The sequence below is a fragment of the Solanum dulcamara genome, chromosome 1 (genome assembly GCF_947179165.1).
Source record: "Solanum dulcamara chromosome 1, daSolDulc1.2, whole genome shotgun sequence".
Lineage (NCBI taxonomy): Eukaryota > Viridiplantae > Streptophyta > Magnoliopsida > Solanales > Solanaceae > Solanum > Solanum dulcamara.
In genome coordinates, this window is record NC_077237.1 from 85707866 (window position 1) to 85729512 (window position 21647).

The 21647-nt window shown below is 32.5% G+C and overlaps 2 protein-coding genes, 1 long non-coding RNA gene and 7 other non-coding genes across 12 annotated transcripts; 9 read left to right on the forward strand and 1 right to left on the reverse strand.

Annotated features, from left to right (window-relative positions):
- The first annotated feature begins 373 nt into the window (after nucleotides 1–373).
- Nucleotides 374–8993, forward strand: LOC129882125 (protein BREVIS RADIX-like). 3 transcript variants are annotated; one of them, XM_055956287.1, is made up of 7 exons: nucleotides 374–652; nucleotides 1310–1399; nucleotides 5550–5726; nucleotides 6165–6520; nucleotides 7168–7297; nucleotides 7838–8100; nucleotides 8570–8993. In XM_055956287.1, the coding sequence occupies exons 3-7, from the start codon at nucleotides 5616–5618 to the stop codon at nucleotides 8646–8648; spliced, it is 939 nt and encodes a 312-aa protein (XP_055812262.1). In that variant the 5' UTR covers nucleotides 374–652; nucleotides 1310–1399; nucleotides 5550–5615; the 3' UTR covers nucleotides 8649–8993. The 3 variants fall into 3 exon arrangements, with proteins under 3 accessions (XP_055812262.1, XP_055812270.1, XP_055812279.1); XM_055956295.1 differs by lacking the exon at nucleotides 374–652 and having other exon boundaries at nucleotides 664–1399; XM_055956304.1 differs by lacking the exons at nucleotides 374–652; nucleotides 1310–1399 and having other exon boundaries at nucleotides 5420–5726.
- Nucleotides 8994–9075: 82 nt separating this feature from the next.
- Nucleotides 9076–13026, reverse strand: LOC129882142 (ubiquitin-fold modifier 1). Its single transcript, XM_055956318.1, has 4 exons — nucleotides 12852–13026; nucleotides 12670–12767; nucleotides 11821–11853; nucleotides 9076–9325 (listed from the first exon to the last, which is right to left on the reverse strand). The coding sequence occupies exons 1-4, from the start codon at nucleotides 12944–12946 to the stop codon at nucleotides 9246–9248; spliced, it is 306 nt and encodes a 101-aa protein (XP_055812293.1). The 5' UTR covers nucleotides 12947–13026; the 3' UTR covers nucleotides 9076–9245.
- Nucleotides 13027–14787: 1761 nt separating this feature from the next.
- LOC129882149 (uncharacterized) lies at nucleotides 14788–17133 on the forward strand. The gene is made up of 2 exons (XR_008765715.1): nucleotides 14788–15046; nucleotides 16898–17133. It is a non-coding gene; the product is annotated as an uncharacterized LOC129882149 (long non-coding RNA).
- On the forward strand, nucleotides 14916–15089 carry LOC129904157 (small nucleolar RNA snoR143). The gene has a single exon (XR_008770392.1). It is a non-coding gene; the product is annotated as a small nucleolar RNA snoR143 (small nucleolar RNA).
- LOC129903952 (small nucleolar RNA SNORD96 family) lies at nucleotides 15401–15492 on the forward strand. The gene has a single exon (XR_008770329.1). It is a non-coding gene; the product is annotated as a small nucleolar RNA SNORD96 family (small nucleolar RNA).
- Nucleotides 15578–15684, forward strand: LOC129904020 (small nucleolar RNA Z103). Its single transcript, XR_008770349.1, has one exon. It is a non-coding gene; the product is annotated as a small nucleolar RNA Z103 (small nucleolar RNA).
- On the forward strand, nucleotides 15806–15913 carry LOC129904056 (small nucleolar RNA Z103). Its single transcript, XR_008770356.1, has one exon. It is a non-coding gene; the product is annotated as a small nucleolar RNA Z103 (small nucleolar RNA).
- On the forward strand, nucleotides 15984–16091 carry LOC129904048 (small nucleolar RNA Z103). The gene has a single exon (XR_008770354.1). It is a non-coding gene; the product is annotated as a small nucleolar RNA Z103 (small nucleolar RNA).
- On the forward strand, nucleotides 16347–16453 carry LOC129904042 (small nucleolar RNA Z103). The gene has a single exon (XR_008770352.1). It is a non-coding gene; the product is annotated as a small nucleolar RNA Z103 (small nucleolar RNA).
- Nucleotides 16532–16638, forward strand: LOC129904028 (small nucleolar RNA Z103). Its single transcript, XR_008770350.1, has one exon. It is a non-coding gene; the product is annotated as a small nucleolar RNA Z103 (small nucleolar RNA).
- Nucleotides 17134–21647: the final 4514 nt, after the last annotated feature.

Consider the following 21647-nt stretch of genomic DNA (forward strand, 5'->3'; position numbering starts at 1 on the left):
TTCCTAATCGAACCCTAATTTAAAAAAAAGAAAAGAAAAAGAGGTTAATCCCACCCCCTAATATGATAGGATCTAAGTATAAACAACATTTAAAATTAATTATCAAAACAGGTGGGACCCTCATGTCCACCATGAACAAGACCACAAAAAACCTATTTGGTCCAACAATGAAACCCACATAAAAGGTCCAAACCCTTTTATTGCACAACGTACAACTCATCCAATGCAACAGTACCTCTTTATACTTACTGTTTATATACACGTTTTCCGTTGGATAACGACACAAATAATGTTGACGGCGTCACGTCCTTCTATAAATTCCTTTCAATACTTCCCACGAGTTGTTTATTTCCCTTTTGTCTCCATTCTAGAAATACGTATATTTTCCGGCGATTCGAAATCTCTTTATCGGCATCGGAAAATTAGCCGGAGTACTACTGAAGATTTCATCCGACGTCGGAGTTTATCACTGTTATTTGATTTGATTTTGATTTTATATATCAACGATTCGCTTAAGGATTTTAATTTCTCCTGCATTTTCTCTCGTTGTTGAATATGTAAAGAGAATAGAGCAAAGTGGATTATTGCTCTGGACGCCATTTTTACCGGTGAGTTTCAGATGATTATCAGCTCCTGGAAGTAGCCATTTGAGGTATGGATTTTCCTACTCCGTCTATTTAGAGAGTGAGAGCGGCAGTTATTGATTTGATTTGATATCGGAACGTCTTGATTAAGGATTTTTTTTCCTGCATTTTATCCTTTTTTTGAATATGTAAAGAGAATAGAGTAAAAGTAAATTGTTGCTCTGGACGCCATTTTTACTCGTGAGTTGATAATTATCAGCTCCGGCCACTAATTTGAGGTATGGGTTTTCCGACTACGTCTATTTATAGAGTGAGAGCGTTTTATTTCAAACCGCGGATTTTCAATAATTTCGCTGTTATTTGATTTGTTTGATTTGATATCTGAACGATTTGCTTAGGATTTCCCCTGCATTTTCTCTTGTTTTTGAATATGTAAAGAGAAAAGAGTAAAACGGATTATTTATCTGGACGCCATTTTTACTCGTGAGTTTCAGATGATTATCAGCTCTGGCCTCCGGTCAGTAGGCATTTGAGGATTGGATTTTCCCGATTACATCTATTTCACTCCACTTTATGTAACACTATTGCTATTTAGAGAGTGAGAGACGATTTTTTAATCGCGGATTTTTCGATAATTTTCACTGATATTGATTTGATTTGATATCTGAACGGCTTGCTTAAGAATTTCCCCCTGCATTTTCTCTCGTTTCTGAATATGAACGAAGAACCGAGCAAAACAGATTATTGCAGTGAACGCCATTTTTACCGGTGAGTTTCAGATGATTATCAGCTCCGGCCTGTAGCAGTCATTTGAGGTATAGATTTTCCGACTCCATCTATTCCACTTATGTCACTGTTGCATTGCTTCTTTTTTTTAATTCTTATACTAGTAATGACCGGATTATGTTACGTGCACCTCACGGGTATAAGCTTTCATCACAATAATTTTGTGTATATATATGGAATAATTCTGATCATCAAAATTTAAACAGATGAATAAGTATATTTAGAGAGTGAAATCCTTTTATTTTATTATTTATTTAAAAAAGAAGAATGTATATGGTAGAATTCATATTTTTTAAAATTTAAAAAAAATTGAGAAGTTTGAATCTCATATATTTAAATCCAGCTATATTAAGAAAAAAAAAAAGTGAAACGGAGCGAGTACTATATTCTAAAATATTATTAGTACTACTTTTTTCCCCACTATTAAAAGACGGAAACAGCTTACGTGTTTATATAAATCAATGAAATTCCTGCTATTTGTCGCTTTAAATCGCGTCAGGCTCGGCATTGGAGCTAAAAAAAACTTTAAAAAATTAAAAATAAGAAATAAATACCGTTAAAACAATAATAATTCAATATTTTTCACTTTCTTTTTTAAAAAACAAATATAAACAACAACAACAGTAAAAATTTCCAATATAAAACATGAAAATTATAAAAGAAAATTAATCAAATCGTACTTTTTAATTCGAAATTATGCAACTTTCATTAATGACATTTATTATTATTATTATAAAAAATCATAATCTTATATACATAAAAATCTGAGACAATTATTATTTTTTAGGATATAAGAGTTCATATATTGACAATCTATTAACAAATAGACCAACATAGGTTGTGATGCACGGGTGAGATTGCTTCACCCTTGATCAGAAGTTTCGGACACCGATTGGATAGTCAAAAAAATAAAATTAACAAATAAAAAATCAGAAAAGAGCCAAAAATATCTTGAACTATAGAAAAAAGTTTTTATCATTTGTCATTTTCTTATTGGATGAAATAAAAATCCACATCCACTAAATTTTTTTCATAATTTATCTAAGCCAAAAATAATATACCTATTTAAGACCCTCTCTTTCATTTTTTTTAAAAGCTACATTGATAAACAAGACTGAAATTTTTTTATCCGGTTGACCAGAATAAAAAAAGACTAGATTTTTTTTTAATTCTTGGCTTGATTTTTCTTTACTGTTTAATAATACTGATTTTTTTCCAATACGTATAAATAAAATAACTAAAAATATTTAGTTATACGTATAACTAAATTATTTTTTAGTTATTACAAGCTAGTAAAAAAAATATTTTAAACTAAATTAGTTATTACAAGATAGTTAAAAATAAATAAATAAATTTTTTTTCTATTACAAGATAGTTTTTAGATAGTTATTATAAAACTATCCTGTAATAATACGTACAACTACAAGATTTTTTAAATAAGTTTTTCAATTTTTTTTCATAATTTATCCGGACCAAAATAATATATTTGCTTGATAACCATAAAAAATTAAATTTTAAAAAAAACTACAGCAAATAATTTTTTTTAAAAATATTTTTTCCCATAATTTATCAAAATCAAAATAATACCCCTCTTCATGATCCCAAAACAAACTTTATAAAAAAAATAAGAAGAAAAAGCTATAGCTATAAAAAAAACTATTAGATTTTTTTTATAAAAAAATGAGGTCTTGAAGAGGTATATTGTTTTTGGCTTAGATAAATTTTGAAAAAAATTAGTGGAGATGAATTTTTATTTCATCCAATAAGAAAATGACACATGATAAATACTTTTAAAAATAAAAAATAAAAAGAGATTTGTTAGTTTAGGGTTAAAGTTTAACCAAAAAATTTGAATGAAAGGATATTTATACGCTAAAAAGATAAAGTAAAAATATATTTTTAAATCAAAAGATGAAGAGAGGAATTTTTTAAACTTTTTCTTATAATTCATAAATATTTTTTGTCCTTTTTTATAGAAAAATTTATAAAAGAGTACGGAATTGTTAAATATACTGTGCTATTGTCTGTTTGAATATTGAATGGCACCTTTCAAAGGTGGACATTGCTCATTCATTTGTAAAGCGATTGGTCATTCATTCTACAAGCATCTCCGCAGCTCTGCTAGTTCTGCTGTTAGCTAGCACTGTTACTGCATGCTACTGCTACTTAATTCTCTTTCTCTCCACTGTGCTATGCACTTGTAGGTAGTAGTGTATAAGTGACTAAGAGTCGTTTGGATTAGCTTATAAGTTATTTTTAATTTTTTTTTGAGTATTTGATTGATTAATTTAAAATTATTTTTTGCTTAAAATAACTCTTAAAAAATAATTGAGTTTGTTTGACTTAGCTCATTTAAAACAGATTATAAGCCAAATAAATAAATTGGGTTACCCAACTTTTTTTTAAGATTATAATAAGCAGTTTTCAGTTTATAAATAGCTTATTTTTTTTTTATCCAAACGGAGCTCTAAATCTAGCAAAATAATATGATGGGGAATAATGTGGGGAGTAGGGCTACAGCTTTCGGGGGAGTGGGATGGTCAAGGGGTTGGAGTTGGAGTTGTTGGGTGGCGTGGATGAGACGGTTAACTTGAAATATTACTTATTCAATTTGTTTTTTCTACTTTTATTATGAGAAACCACTTTTCTCATTTTGTTTTCCTAGAACAAATATTTTGACCGATCAAAACGTAAAAAAATTAAAAAATTATTTTTATCCATACTTATTTACAAAATACACTTCAACACTTGAAAATATCTTTTAACACTTTGAATATTTATCAAGTATTTTTAATTAGCTGACTTTAAATGGATGATGAATAGGCGTAGAAACGTCGGTTCTAGTATTTACGATCTTAGAAATAAATTCCCAAATAATCTTCTGCGTCTTTATTCTTTCTTTTTTTCGGGTTTCTGGGCATACCTGCACATTAAAGCAAGTACATAACCCCAATTCTTGTTCCTTTTTTTATTCGAGCTAAAGTGTTGCGTACTAACGATAAAAAGAATATTTATTAACTAATTAGATCACTCATAAAATAATGTCAATATTTTTTCAATAAAGTACAAGAATGTTATATCAGCTTCTTTTAGTGGAAAAAATTTTGGTTTCGATTTGGAAGATTATTTCAGTAATGTTTCCTTTTATACATATGTTCTCCAATATATTGTCCTTTTCTATTTAGGATCCTATTTTCCTTGCCCTTCTTGTTAGAATAGTGGTCCCAATCTTTACAAATGTCCTTGTTCCCAATTGTATCAAACTTTTAATGATCAATGAAGCGGGATAGCATGTTAATAATTAATTTGTTGAATTACTTTTCTAGTTCATTTTAACATTTTTTTAATTCAGTATTCTACAACCTTTTGGGGAATCAAGGAGGTAAAACGCTCCTTACCAAAAACGACTTCATATTCAGAATTTGAATTTAAAATCTTTGATTAACGATAAACAAGTACTTACCATTCCATTACGACCTTTTTGATAGTTTTCGTAGTTCACTTTAACCTAAAACTTCAGTGTAAGATAGTCTCAGTAATTTTTCCTTATATTTATATGGTCTCCAATACATTGTCATTTTCTATTTAGAATCATATTTCCTTGCCCTTCTTGTCAGCATAGTGGTCCTAATTTTTACAAATGTCCTTGCACCAATTGTAATGATCAACTAAGCGGTAATAATTAACTTGTTGAATTACTTTTCTAGTTCATTTTAACTTTTCGGCTTTACATTCTGTCTACGCCCGTTTGGGGCTCGATTAATTTAGATTTATATCGAAAAGTCTCACTTTGGGGTCAAGCACTTCATATCAAATACGATTCGCTCAAATTTGAGATTTCTAATTAAAAATGGATATGTATAATGTATTTACTACTACGCCAACACCCTTGGATTTCAAAAATCTAAAGTTTATCCAGCTTTTCTTTGTTAAATAGCAAGTATGATTTGCTATTTAATGTTTTTACCTCAAAAGATCGTGGCTGAAAATAAATGCATATTCTTCCAATATCTCGAAATATTCAAAATCACAGCTCTACATTGTTATTAAAGGAAAGTTTCTTTTTTGTAATTTAAATTTGAAATGAAATATCTAAACTGATCTTGTCAGCAAAAAAACACAAAATGAATATATCACAAATCAGTGTTATATGATTGTTTACTTATATTTCATTTGCAGTTGGAAGAAGATAGCAAAATATACAGAGTAGAACAGAGGAAAGAACAAAATAGAAGAGAATTAAAAATGTTGACATGCATTACATGTAAGCAAAAAGTTGAAGATGATGGTGGAGAAGAAGAAGGTATTCGTGGTTCTCCCAATACTAAAGATTCTATCAAAAGCTTGACGGCACAGGTTCTACACCCTTCCCTACTCTATTCCCTACTTGCACTTTATATATATATTGGTTGTTTTTCCTTGGCTTATCGAACCAACGTATGTCCATTCCTCCTTTGATGACCCCTAGTAGGGAAATTTAGAATTTCCGATGTGGAAGTTGGGGACGGACATTGATCTTTCCGCCTATCCGGAGTGTTGGAAATATAGCAATGTTTTCTGTAATTTTGATTTCCCGATCATTAGAAACAATCTTCACTAGCACGGGTATCTCCTCATAACAACCTCCCCTATGATAGAAACCGATAATGAATTATTTACGAAGGTTTCGAGTAGTGTGGGATGGGCTAATCACCAGATTGCTCTGGAATGCACATTTTCGTTAATCGATGAACATGATCTATACATTATTATGATTATGATTTTTTCAAAATAATTTTTTTTTATCATTTGCAGATTAAGGATATAGCATTGAAGGTCACTGGTGCTTATAGGTGCAAGTCAAGTATGCCCAACAACAATTACAAGAAAGGGCATGGACCATATCCATATCCATATCCAGAGTTTGATGCAATATCTGAGGGAGTTTTATACAATTACCAAACAGGAAGCTCAAATTCTACTCCAGCTTGGGATTTTACAAGTACTAGTCATCTCCAAACATCAACTAGGACTGATTCTAGATTAAGTGATGTGATGTTGGAACATGAAGAGGAGTCTAAAGAGTGGACAGCACAAGTGGAGCCTGGAATTCAGATTACTTTTGGTTGTCTCCCTCAAGGTGGAAATGATCTTAAAAGAATCCGATTTAGGTATCTATTCATCAACTCTTACTCCCCCCTCACCCTTTCATTTTACTCTCTACATTTCAATTTGTTTGTCTGGTTTTGACTTGACACGGAACTTAAGAAAGTAAAGAAAGACTCTAAAATTTTGTGGTCTTAAACTAAATATATGTATAATGTACCAAAATGACCTTTTATCTTGTGGTCTTAAACATGTCATATGAAAAGTTAAAATTAAAGAGTTCCAAAAAAGGAAAGAGACATTCTTTTTGAAAAGTAAGACAAACAAATTGGAACGGAGGGAGTATATGACAGTGTTTGGCAAGGTGCGGGATTCAAGGAAGAACGAAAGATCTTAACCACATATCTGAAGTACCCTTAGAACTTGTAGTCTTCAATAAGCTATAAGAGTATGTCCTTGACGGTAAAATTGAAAGTTAAGAGTTAGAACAGTTTTCAAATACTGAAAGGTATCAAAAAGGTGTCTTATAAAATGGAACTGGGAGGATACTAGTAAACTATAGAATATGGGAAACAATCTCTGTATAATGCCTGATAAATGGATAATGAAGACTCATATTATCAAATCCCATCTAGCTTGGAATAGCAGCATAGTTGTTCTTTGTTGAAATGATTTTTTTAATCGTTTTGACACTAACTTGATGTTTTTGAAGTCGGGATGTGTTCAACAAATGGCAAGCTCAAAGATGGTGGGGCGAGAATTATGACAGAATTATGGAGCTTTACAATGTTCAAAGATTTAACAAACATGCTCTTCACACACCCTCACAGTCTGAGGATGGGGTATGGCTGCTTCACCTTTTTCTAATTTATTTGTTTAATCAAGATCACCAAGTGTAAATCCATGCACATTAGCTTAAATCATACTCATGAACAATCATAGTTCATTGATGCATCTAATTTTCATCGAAAGTAGGAATTAGCTTTGCTTAACTCTTTAGTTCAATTGTTAAAAGTGGACAGTTAAAAAAAGGTCATTTTGAAAACCATAAAGTTTATGAATATTACATCGACTGTCATGTTCGTTCTATCTTAAAACCACTTAAACTAAAAACAACTCGAGTTGTTCAACTTGTACAATTCACAATTTAAACTTCACGAGGATTCAATTCGCATTGGACTTGTAAAGTTTTTGCAATTATGAGTTCAGTATCTAATAATTGTTCAAATTCTAGTTTTTTTTTAGTATATATCTATGTTCCATATCGAAGATATTAGTTTCAATTGAACCCCTTGATTAATGGTTACATCAATCCCATTACTTTGTCAATTACATATATTTGGAATGTTCAACAAAGAACTTTAAGGTCTTTTTTTCTGCAGAGAGATTCAAATTATTCTTCAAGGCCTGGATCTGCAAGAGAATTCCAACAATATAATGCTGGATTAGGTGCTCATGCCCCTAGTTTCCCAAAAGGTAGTGGGGCATCAAGAACGACGACCTCCTCTAGAGACGAGGCTTCAGTTTCTGTAAGTAATGCTAGTGACATGGAGTCAGAATGGATAGAACAAGATGAACCTGGAGTGTGTATAACCATCAGACAATTAGCTGATGGCACTAGAGAGCTACGTCGCGTCAGATTCAGGTATTTCACAACTTCTGTTTTATTTCCTTCCGGCGTAAACATTTCTTTTATCAGTCCTTTCTACTACCAAATAAAAATAAAAAGGAACAGAAGAATTATTTTTTCCTGATTCATATCTATGGTAGTTTTTTGTAATCTGTTTCTATGCTTTTCCTGAGCTTATTGCTCAAACGGTTACTGGACTTCTGGAATGGGTGAACGAAGTTACTTATCTCTCTTTTATATCAGAAAAGTCACTTTATCTTTTGTTATTTCACTCGTAAGGTCACTCAAGACGACATGTTCCTTATACTGTGTTTTACGATGCACCACCTTGGTTAAGTCAGTTTCTACCTGCTATGCCTATAGAATGTACAATTCATCTCTCTGTACCTTTTTCATTTCTAGTATCTTTAGAGTCTGGACAAGTTCGCGTGTTAATAGTGCAATTTCAGCTAGCATTTCTCTAACATCTTCTTCATTTACTCAGCCGCGAAAAATTTGGAGAGGTGAACGCGAAACAGTGGTGGGAGCGAAACTGGGAGAGAATACAAGCACAATACCTTTAGAATCATGTATTCCATATTAAATTATCAGCATTTTCTATGACATATCAGGATATTCAAAATGGAATATTTTGCCATCCTCGAAGCAAAGTTAAAACTCACCTATAAAGGGTGACAGCAGTGGAGCCCAGATTTAAACTTTATGATTTCTAAATTCTAAAATAGCAAACATCAGGTGTTTGTAACGTGGCTCTGAGCTAATTTTTTGTACACACGTAGTAGATTTGGATTTGGCCGTACCCTTAGGTAACCTTCTAGCTCCGCCCCTGTAGGGTAAGGGGAGAAGCGGGGCAGAGGCAGTTTTTGATCATACATGTCTTTGCCTTTCAGTTTCCTACTTGTACATGGATCTTCGAATTTCAAATTTTCTAAGCATCAAAACTATCTCATATTGCAGGCTTAACACCAATAAGAATTCTCACCAAAAATGTAATCCACAATATTATATTTTATTAGCTCCATGGATAAAGGGACATTATTCATTTCGTTTGATATTCAACTATACTTGATATTACAACAACGAAAGTTGCAGCATATTTTACCATAAAGTGTTACTCAAGAAGGGAAAGAAGCATAGGAAAATACATGGGCATATAATGCTCAATATGACATCCAGCGAGCACCAACTCTATCGCGCGGAATCAGCCGCAGTTCAGAGCCATGTTTAAGAAAGACATTACCTGAAAAACCATTTGATTTGATATAAATTAGAAAACCAGATAAACATATTTGGTACAAAAAGGTCAGCAACATCTTAGCACAAAATTAAAGTAGTTATTCAAAAGTACATGCAATTGCAACTATAGGTGTACTGCACTGGTAAGCAAATAAGAACTTTGGTCTGAAGTCTAAAGGATATTTGGGCCTTCTTGCAGCAAATTACTTGGTAACTAGGTGTGATTGCGGGTAAGAAGTCTAGTTTATGTCAGCAATAGTCAATTGAACTTGTCTCCACTTTCCAATAACTCTAAAAACTTGCGGGCCACATTACTTGGTAGTAGAAATATGCAAAAGGCAAAAAGGAAAAGCTAAATCAGAACCTACTAAGTAATGTCGCAGAATGCAAACAAAAACATGACCAGACCACCTAAAACAACTCACGCACAGAACTCTTCTAAATGACGACATGGGTTTTCAATTCAGATTTCCCTTGCACTTCTAATATCCTCAAAATTCCTATTCTGATGAATATCTGCATGTTATACAAATCAACCTCAGAATTTATACTATATTTTCTCTGTACTTCACAACCTTTGAAAGAAGTGTCAAGCATGACTGGGCATTATGTTGCTTCTTAGTTGGTAAAGACTGGTAAATCCTCACCAATATTTTGAAAATGTAAAATAACATTTTGTAGGTGTAGAGGCAACACGTAGAGCCCGTAGATGGTGTTACTGTTTTTAATATTTACAATACAGGTTACTAACAATAACTAAAGGTAATAAAACACAGAATCTGAAAAATTAATGCAAGAACAAATCGAGCCCACTGAATGCACAGTGTGTCCTTGAGAAAATTATTCCCCTCAAAGTACCCGAGGTTTTGGAATCTTTCCTCTCAGGATAGAACTATTTACTCACCAAAGTAGAGGTACTGCAAATCTTTGATGACTGTGAACCACTTGAAGGTTGTATATCACACGATTTTAGGAAGTGCAGAAAGAAGAAGAAGAAGATGTTATTTCAGAATTTTCGTATGGAACATTCTGAGGATTAACAGATATATATAGACTGTTTACGCCTTTTAAAAAAATGCACCTGTTGGGAAAAGGTTTGCCTGTTGAGAAAAGGTTTGCAACTTTTCGGACAAGGTTGCAACCTTTCAAAAATCCGTTGGAAAAATGGAAGGAAATATTTTTAAATTAATCCGGGAAAGAAACGGGTCGCGGTCGAAGCTGAAGTAGCCGTAGCCGTAGCCGTAGCCGAAGCCGAGCGACGACGGCGCGAGGGGAGACCCTCTTCTTGACCCTTTAGCAACATGAAGGAGTGCTTCTACTTTTAAGTAGGAGACTTTTCATTTTCACCACCTATGTGGGACCAAAGCTTATTTAATAAAGCAAGAGAGAACATATCATTTTCCTCTCCATTTTTTTTTTCTCAATTTTTCCATTCAAACTATCAATTAAACCCAACAGATGGTAGAAAGGACTAGAATTTTTCCTTCTGAAAGTTTTTAAAGAAGGCGGTTGATGTCAGATTCCTCGTATCAAGGTTATAGGTGACTTGGTGGGGGAAAACACACTGGAGGATTAGAGAACTGGGAATGCATCAAATGTTCTGAAAAGATCTGCAAAACTTTATACTATGATGGAGAAAGAAGAATCCATTCCACTAATTTATGCACTGTGAAAGTCAAAAAGTGAAACTTCCCCAAGTGAATCAAGGTGCTATGAATCGTCAATCAATAGGAAAACTAAGGTCGTAACAATAATGATGGAGCCTCTTGGTAATATTACAACAAAAAGAAATAAATACCAAAAGCATCAGTTCATAAGCTCAGATCCAGAAAGTTACTACATATTGACATAACTTGAAGAAACAAAAACTGAGATCTTGGGAAGATGAAACATCTAACAGTGGCAAAGAGGCAGTAGTAAATTGTTATCTGACAACCCAGAAAGTAATCTGGGTTGGCGCAGCAGCATACGAAGAATATATACCTTTAGGTCAGAGAAATACATGATACAACACATTGAATTACGTATGAAGAACGCACTAAGATCACTTAGAAAATTCTCATAAAACAGTTAACGAGCGTGCAAAAAGCTCGGGAAACTGACATATGATAATCTGAGAAAGGGGTTTCAAGATGACAACTTCGTGATGAGAAGTTTATTCTAGCACTTCTCATTATAAACTTAAGATTATTCGAATTGACCCTATTGATTCTTGACTAGTTTCTACTCTTTGTCACTATGCATCAACACTCTGAAAGCAACTTTGTAACAGCTCATTGATTGTCCTAAACTTCCTACATAGATTTGGTCAATAATCTACTAAAGAGCTCAAATATATTTCTTTAAGCAATCCACGGGTACATTACATTATTTAATGCACTAAATTTTGCTTTCAATTATCCCAATTCCCAGATTGTTTATCATCCATAAACCAAATCAAATATCATAAAGTACATATAGGAGGCAAGTATGAAATAAAAATGTAAAGTGTAAAGTTACCAGCACTTTGTTGAGGATTAATACCCACTCCATCTGCAAAATAAGATGAAAAAGAAAGAGAAATAGTGTCAAAACAAGACATACATTTAGTAAAAGCACATGTTTTTTTTCTAATTATACAAGCAATAAGTAAGAAAACAAAATTCCAAGTTGCTTTATATCTTATTTGTCATTAGACTAACGAATAAAAAACCATAGTCAAAATAAACCAAATATATCATTCTCTTCACTGCATTCAAGGAAGATGATATGTTTATTTTCTAAATCACCATAATCAATTTTCTTAAACATGAACTATTTGCTTTCACTGAGGTGAATTACATTGATGATCGACAAGGTTATAAGCAAAACCAAAGGCGGTGCCAGGATTTGACCTTTACTTGTGACATCAAAATGTTAGTAACTTGGTTCTCAATTTAACTTATATACATATTAAGTGGATACTACTTTGATTTGATGCACTTGAGGCAGGGGTCTTTCTGAAAGAGCCTCTCTACCTCCACGAGCATGTTACCCTCCCCAAACACCACTTGTAGGATTTCCCGAGTATGTTGTTTCTGTATTTAGTAGATTTCTTAATACAAAACGAGGATTTGGACTAAAACTATTGGGTTTGGCCAAATACATAGGTAACCTTCTACCTCAGCCCAATTAGATCAAAATAATTTTTATTACAGCTCCTGATTTGATTCAAGCAAATTCATGAATTTCTGTTTTAATCTAAACAAACAATATATCTAATTTAACAAATAAAACAAAAATTAACTACAATGTAGTAATCAAGGCCTCTATAGCAACTTCGGCCATGAACATACACACAGACGCGTAGAGAAATAGAAATAAATATACCATTAGTGATAATGGCGCTAGTTTGTGGAGGTACTTTGAATTCCTCAGCAGCAAATTTCAGGACAGCGGTAAACGGAGCAGCTTCCGGAACGCTAAAACTGAACGAAGAAAAAAAAAACACAAATAAGACGTAAAAAATCAAAGAGAAAGGAGAATTTCAGAAAATCAAAACTAATACATACACTTTGAAAGGCAATTTGGGATCGGAAGTTAAAGTGACTTTGAAGGAAACTTTTCCTCCTCCGCCACCAGTGGCACCACCGCCTGCGGACGCCATTTTTTTTCTATCGGATTGCGACGGAGAAGAGCGTTACGGAATTGGATTTATGGGCGTAGAAAATAAGCACAGCTACCACGTTGCTCTTGTTGTATTAATATAATTCTAATCTATCGAGTAAAAGGATAATTAGTTTGACACTTGACATATTTAATAAGAGGTCAAACCCAATTGGTTGTACTAAAAATTAATCTTTTTTTAACTAAAAAATATCGTATTTGCTTGTCTATATTTGTCGTTAATACTTTTTCAATAAATATATCTTTGCAATTATATTTTAGAATTATATTCATTTCTAATTAGTTGAAATCTCATTTCAAATTTTAAAAACTCACATGTTATGCTTTTATTGAAAGAAAATTATTGATAGTGAAATCTCAACAGATAAATTTGGTAATTAAATTTGAGAGCGATTAATAACCTATATCTTAGTGGTTGTATAACGATTTAACATGTATACAAATAGATGATCAATAAGTGAAAGAAACCATATTGTGCAGTTGGCATCGCTTTATTATTTTTGTCTCTAAGCTTAAGAAAATTTCATTAAAAGGGTCGTTTATTTTTTGATGAATGCTGAAAATAAAAGTAATTAAATAGCATGTCACGTGTATGCTGATCATCCTCAAAATAAATAGCTATAGTTTGTCTGATTATAAATCATAACAATAGTTTTAGATATGAGAGAGGTGAGTAAGATTGAGAGAGAGAGATAGAAAAGGCGAATAGATTGTATCTCAGATAAATCCTAGATCTCAACAGATCACATATACACATTCTCATGTCTCTCTCTTTTAAATCTCACTCGTCTCTCGTTTCTTTCCTAATCTCACACACAAATACTTAGATACACATACTAGACTTGAAACTTAAACACAAATACATAAAATGCACATCATATCATCCCTAAAATAAATACAATGATGCAACCTGAATTAGTGTTTGAATATTGTATCACCCCTAATATACATACACATACAATTTATTCTAATAATAGTTGTATCATTTTTTTCAATACACACACTCTAATAATAGTTGTATTTTTTTTAATGCACATACAATTTAATAATAATTGTATTCACTTTTTTTCTGATAAACATATATAGTTTTTTTATGATACACATATAAAATTGATCGTATCAATGTGTGTCAATCGAAGAAGATACAATTTGATAATAGGTATATCAAAAAAAAATTAATACAGGAGATACAATTTTTTTTGATACACAAATATAATTAATTGTATCAATCTAAAAATAAGAGAAGATTCATATATTAAACAACAAATCAAAAATCTGTAATGAAAATTTTTGATGTATTGATAGTAATCTAATTAAAAAATAAATCGACAATCAGCAGAATCACAAATGTAGATAAAAATATTTAAGGCAAACTTCTACTAGAATATCAAATTAATATACGAAAATAGAGAGGGAGAAAAAAAAATATTCACACAATAAGGGAGGATGGCGAGAAGGGAACGTGAGAAGAGAGAAGAAAGTGAGAGTGTTAGAGAGAGAAAATAAAGAGAGTGGCAATCGAGAGAGAGAAAGAAAGAGGAGAGATTTGCAATAAAATCTAAGATAATTTTTCGAAAGTATTGCTAGATTATGTATATATAACATTTAACAACAATGTTTGTTTAGTTATATAGTTTTTACTTTTTTTTTCTTCTTTAAATTGGTGGGAAAAAAGTAACAACCAAAAGCTTTTCAAAGTCTCCTAAGCTAAAATTGAAAAACCCGGCCCACATTGAGTTTAGCAGATCACAACCAAAAATAAAAAAAGCCCATTTAAGACAGCTGCTGAAACCTAATCACTGAAATTCTTTTATAAAACCTTTGTCTTCCTTCTTCAACAACATCATCTAGGGTTTAGCTCTACATTCTCTACAAGCAGCCGATTCAGTGGCCGCCATTGTAGAATTTTGTAGTTCTAGTTTTCATATATCAACCGTATTTTGTATGTTTTGCACTTCGCATTTCTACAGGCTTCGCTAAATTCTCAAAATAGCGAGTCTTTCAGCGATTTTAGTGCATAAAGGAAAAGCTGAATTTATCAGCGGCGGCCAGACAACCGTTGAGATGAATCCACAGATGGGTTACGATTTTCTCTTCCTGTCTACTAATTTCACCTCACATTTTGATTTGTTATTTCTGTAGTTATATCATTTTGATGGTACACTTTTGAATTTGGGGCGAGTTTATTCAGTACTTGTATGACCCAAAGTTGTGAATATATCATCATAGAATAAGCTGTCTTTGTTGATTTTAGCAGTTGATTTTTTCTTTTTTTTCTTCGGGGGAAAAAGGAAGAATCCTGCGATTTAATCCGAAGATGGAGATCTCATATCCTATCGCCTTGTGGAGCAGAATCTCTGCTATTACTATTTGGGATTGACCATGAGAAATACATTTATTACAACCAATTTTCATTTGTTTGCTCAAATATGTTTGGCCAGTGATGAAATCTATTATAAAGAACACCATCTTTCGGGACTGAATGGCCCTAAAGGCCTTGTTGTCAATTCTGCAATTCTGAGGCCTTAAGTGATTATCAGTTATTTCTTAACTTTTAACAATATTTGATAATTTAATTTCTTACATTTGAACTAAAATGTAAGCGATTGAGATGGAAGTGATGAATATTTCCCCAGATGATCGAAGCTGAAATTACTGAGCGCTTTTTATGTATTTTCTCCTAATCGGGGAAGATCCAAGCCAGATATTCTGATCCATCTCCATTTACGTTCCATTTTTTCATTATAAATTTACTCAATTTTAGTGTAGATTCAGCAATTAGTCTTTTCTGAGTTTATGTTAGCTCAACAATAATGATTTATTTTAATTGAATTTGCTTATGGATGTGATGAATATTTCCCCAGATGATCGAAGCTGAAATAACTGAGCGCTTTATTATGTATTTTCTCCCTTTGGGGGAAAATCCAAGCCAGATATTCTGATCCGTATCTTTTAATTTCAATTGTTTTTGAAAGTTTGATTATCAGTATTGTTAATTTGTTAATTGAAATTTGTGTATGGAGGTGATGATTATTTCCCCAGATGATCGAAGCTGAAATTACTGAGCGCTTTTTCATGTATTTTCTCCTTTCAGGGGAAAATCCAAGCCAGATATTCTGATCCATATACTTGGAAAACATGATTTTTTTCAATTCCTCCCGTTTTATGCATATTTTGTGTTTGTGAAAATGCGTCGATTTACTGATTACCATCGGTGTTTATATACAATCGCCGTTGTGTATGAGCCGACGCAATATGTATCTTCCGTTTCTGCTTCAGAAATGATTTCATTTAGCTCTTTAAAGAGCTGTTTGAATCAGATTTGGAGATATTTTAGCAACGTTTATCGTTTTTAATTTGTAATTTGATTGAAGGAGTAGATGGAAGTGATGAATTTTTCCCCAGATGATCGAAGCTGAAATTACTGAGCGCTTTTTATGTATTTTCTCCTAATTGGGGAAAATCCAAGCCAGATATTCTGATCCATCTCCATTTATATGAAAAAAATTTAATCTTTTTGTGTGAAGATGAACAATACTGATTGATTATTATTTAATTTGTGTGTATGGATGTGATGATTATTTCCCCAGATGATCGAAGCTGAAATTATTGAGCGCTTTTACTGCATTTTCTCCTTATGGGGGAAAATTCAAGCCAGATATTCTGATCCATATTCCATTAATTGTTTTTTAAATTGATTGAAGTTGCTAAGTATGAATTATTTGTGTTTGGTCTCTTTTTCGAACGGTGATTTTGGTGTACGAGGCTGTTTTTTAATATATGTTTAAATGCAATTATTCTCTGAGGATTTCCCCCATTGTTTTCATCTGATTTATCTTTTTTCTGTTTTTTATGTGTATCCTTTTTTAAATGATGATATTGAGATGATCTGATCAGTTTGTTAAAATTGTTTATACTTTTAACATGACAGATGAAGTTAGTAGATGGTATTTTCAACTTTGGCTCTGCTAAAATATGTAAGAGCTTGATGAAAGGCAAGGAGAGGGGATGAGAAGCTATTATTTGGTTGTATATGAATTTTGCTAGTTTCTTGGGTTATTAGGAGTTACGTTTACAAGGAATTTTTTTTATCATAATTGTAATTTGATAGCAACCATTGCTGCATTGCATTGTATATACAGGGAAGTAATAGTTGTTTCTTATTCTTATTTCTGTCTAAGGGGATAAATTGTTTTAGAAGATGCATTATTGTTTCTTCTGAAATTTTCAAGAAGATATTCGTAAAAATAGATATTAATAATATTATGCAAAAAATAGTATAATTGAAGCACATTTGATTGTAAATCAGAAATTTGTTGTTCTAATACATTTCGAAAATTCAACTGGACATCCGTTAAAGAATCTAAAGATTTTTCCGAATGATGAATTTTTATGTGCTGCTTGTTATTAAGGCAAATTAATTTCTAATATTAACCCTGAAGGTTGGCATCGAATTTTCTGGCTTTTTAGAGTGTATACGTGGAGATATATGTGGATATATTCATCCACCTAGTGGATTGTTTAGATATTTTATGGTTCTAATAGATGCATTATCTAGATGGACTTATGTGTGCCTCTTATTATCTCACAATCTGGTGTTTGCGAAGTTCTTAGCACAAATAATCAGATTAAGGGCGCAATTTACAGATTAGCCAATTAAGACTATTTGTCTTGATAATGCTAGAGAATTTACATCTCAAGCTTATGATGATTATTGCTTATCAATTGGATAAAAAATGAACGTGTTTAGGTCCCTACTAAGTAGAATTTGTAAACTACATGCGGAACGGGCACGGAGAAAAAGAAGTTTGGAGGAGAAGTAGCCGAGCTCATTCCCTTTGCCCGTTTGCTTCCACTGACTTACGTTGTGAAAACCCGTCAATGAAATAATGAATTAAAGAGAAGGGACGCCTCATTAAGCAAGAATCCGAGCTAAGAACGGGGTAGGAGAGAGAGAATCATGAGTGGAATTGAGCGCTTCTCCTAGCGCATGAATTTTTGTCCGTTGGATTAAGAAGAGTGAAAGGGACGAAGTGGTATGAAGTTGCTTGAACCTAGCGCTCGGGAGGTTGTGCTCGACCGAAATGGAACTATCCTTGCGACTTCTTCCCTAGATTCATTCCTTCCCCAAGGGAAGTTCTCAATCGAGGATTATCTTGTTGCTTATGTTTATACTCAAAATGATCTTGTAAAGTTATTTATTAAGCACCTACAATTGATAGCACAATCTCTACTAATAAAAATAAAATTGCCAATTACAGTTTGGGTCAGATCGACAAATTATAATAAATGCTTTCTGTCACAATTAATATTTGGTCATGAACCAAATATAACCTATTTAAAAAATTTTGATTGTGTGGTATACGTGCTTGTAGCACCACACAACGTACAAAGATGGCCCTCAACGAAAGTTGGACATATATGTTGGGTTTGATTCATCCTTCATAATTGACTAGCATGAACTATTGACAGGAGACTTATTTATTAGGGGGAGAGAAATGAAATCTGGAAGTGAAATTGCATGAAAAGTTTCATCACTATCTCATTTTAATCCACGTACCCGCAAATGTGAGCAGGAGGTCAAGAAGATCATCCATTTACAGAAAATAACAAATTAAAATGCTAGATACAACAATACAACAACAATAACAACTCAGTGAAATTCCACAACGTGGGATTTGAGGAGGGTAAAGTGTACGCAAACCTGACTCCTACCAAGGTAGGACGACTGTTTCCGAAAGATCCTCGGCTCAGTAAAATCAAAAAAAGAAAGTCAGATACGAATAAGAAGTTCAAAGCAATATGGAAAAACAAGTAACGAAAGCAGTTCAGATAAGATAGAGCCATCAAAATACAAAAAGTACAAAAAATAATGAAAATAATAAATAATACCAGACATCAGACGACAGGAAATTATAGTACGCTAGTACGCCTACTAATAAATGTCAGATGCATTTATTATGTTGCAACAGATAACTAAGTCACGTATCTCTGCAGTGAATGTGCCTGTCCGAATTGATGTTTCAAAAGGACCATCTACTAGTATCATAGCTTCTGAATCCCAAACATGCCTGAAGCGTGGTAGACCATTGGGTTCAATGGATAAAAATCCTAGAAAGAGAAGCGTGAGGAATAACAAAAATGATACTACAAAAGAACTTTTTGAAGAAGGTCAAGATTTGAGTAATCATGATATTCATGAAGAAATCAGTGAATCCGAGACTCAAGTGAATGAAGAATTTTCAATAAGTTCTACCGGTTATGAAATAAATTTAGATCGATTGAAAATTACGGTGGATAATATTTTTGAATATAATGTTGCACTTAACCTTATGCAAGATAGTGAAAGTTTTGAGCCTAAATCCGTCGAACTTGCTAAACGTGAGATTTTTGGACCTGTAGTCCAAACCCCTGAAGGTGTAAAACTAGTTGACTATAAATGGGTTTTTGTGCGAAAACGAAATGAAATAAATGATATTGTAATATACAAGGCACGCCTTGTTGGACTTGTTGCACAACGATTCTCTCAAAGACATGTGGTCAACTATGAGAAACTATCGATATCTTGTTAGTTTAGTTGTATATAAAAATCTTGAAGTACATCTAATGGATGTAGTTACAACTTACATTTATGGTTCACTTGATAATAAAATTTACATGAAAATTCAAAAGGATTAAAATTACCTGAAGCATGTACTAAGTCTCGGGAGATGTACTCAATGAAATTGCAAAGATGTGGTATTATATGGCCTGAAACAATCAAGGCGTATGTGGTATAATCGCCTTAGTGAGTACTTGATAAATGAAGGTTATATAAATGATGTCTTGTCCATGCATTTTTATTAAGAAAACAGAATCAGAGTTAGTTATACTCGCCATTTATGTTGATGTCATAAATCTCATTGAAACTCCTGAAGAGGTCCAAAAGGCGATTGAATATCTAAAGAAAGAATTTGAGATGAAAGATCTTGGAAAGACAAAACTTTGTCTGGGTCTATAAATTGAACATTTAGCAGATGAGGTCTTTGTCCACCAATCTGCCTACACTGAAAAAATCTTAAAATGATTTTACATGGACAAAGCACATCCATTAACTACTCCAATGGTTGTTCGATCACTTGAAATGAAAAAAAGATCCATTTCGACCTCCTGAAGAGGATGAAAAACTTCTTGATCCTGAAGTACCATATCTTAGTGCTATTAGTGCACTTATGTATCTTGCTAACGCAACGAAACCTGATATAACATTTTCTGTTAATTTGCTGGCAAGGTATAGTTCATCCCCAATGCGAAGACATTGGAACAGTATAAAACATATTTTGCGATACTTAAAGGGTACTATTGATATGAGTTTGTGTTTATACTAATAAAAGTTGTGCAGATCTTATTGGTTATTTATCATACCCACATAAAGCTCAATCTCAAACAGACTATCTATTTACACAAGGAGGAACTGATATATAATGGCGATCTACAAAATAGTCTATTGTTGTTACTTTTTTAAATCATGCTGAAATAATAACAATTCATGAAGCAAGTAGAGAATGTGTGGGGGGGAGATCGCTGATACAGTTCATCAAAGAAATATGTGGCCTGAAAAATGATATCAAAGTACCCATATTTATATTCGAAGACAATGCCGCTGCATAGCTTAATTGAAAGGTGGCTTCATAAAAGGAGACCGAACGAAATATATTTCATCAAAATTATTTTTCACACATGATCTCCAAAAGAATTGTGATATTGATGTATAACAAGTTCGTTCGAGTGAAAATCTTGCAGATTTATTCACAAAGGCATTACCAACATCAACTTTTGAGAAGATAGATATAAGATTGGAATGCGTCGTCTCCAAAATATCAAATGAAGTTTTCATCAGTGGAGTAAAATACGCGTTGTACTTTTTTTTCCTTAACTAAGATTTTATCCCACTGAATTTTCCTGATAATGTTTTTAATGAGGCAGCACTCAAGGTGTATTACCAGATGTGTGTACTCTTTTTCTTTCACTAGGCTTTTTCCCACTGGATTTTTTTCTAGTAAGGTTTTAACGAGATACAATATTTATGGCTATTGAAAATAACTATATATATATATATATATATATATATATATATTTATTCGTTCAGTAGTATTTTTCTTTGGACATCCAAGAGGGAGTCTTATGGTAAATGAATGTCATTTTTTTGGATGTCAATTGTATATGGGGCCCACTTAAAGTGGGCAAGTTGCTCACTTGTTATTTCACTTATCTTGTGGCTATAAAATGGTCCTTCTCAGTGTAAAAATGGGAGAACACACAGATACGATAATTTTCTATCTTTCTCTTTATCTCTTACTATCTCTCTTTCTAATTAATTTGCAAAGTTAATTTATTTTATAACACATTTTATATTTAGCGCTTTGTATTTTTGCTGTTTAACAGCTAAAGTACTTCCTAGTGGTGCATAGACTATAAAAAACTTAACTCTCTCTGAACATAACTTAGTTAAAGATCAAAACAATATAAGAGTACATCGTTTTATTCTCACTCACTTGTTTCTTTTTTTTTTTAATTAAATAATTAAATATATTTTAAGAAAAAGTGCAATTCTATGGATCAAGGGGTGCTATGTAGAGAATCTTTTCTAATGCAAGTATCTTTCACGATTTGAATTCATGACCTATTCGTTATGTTATGAT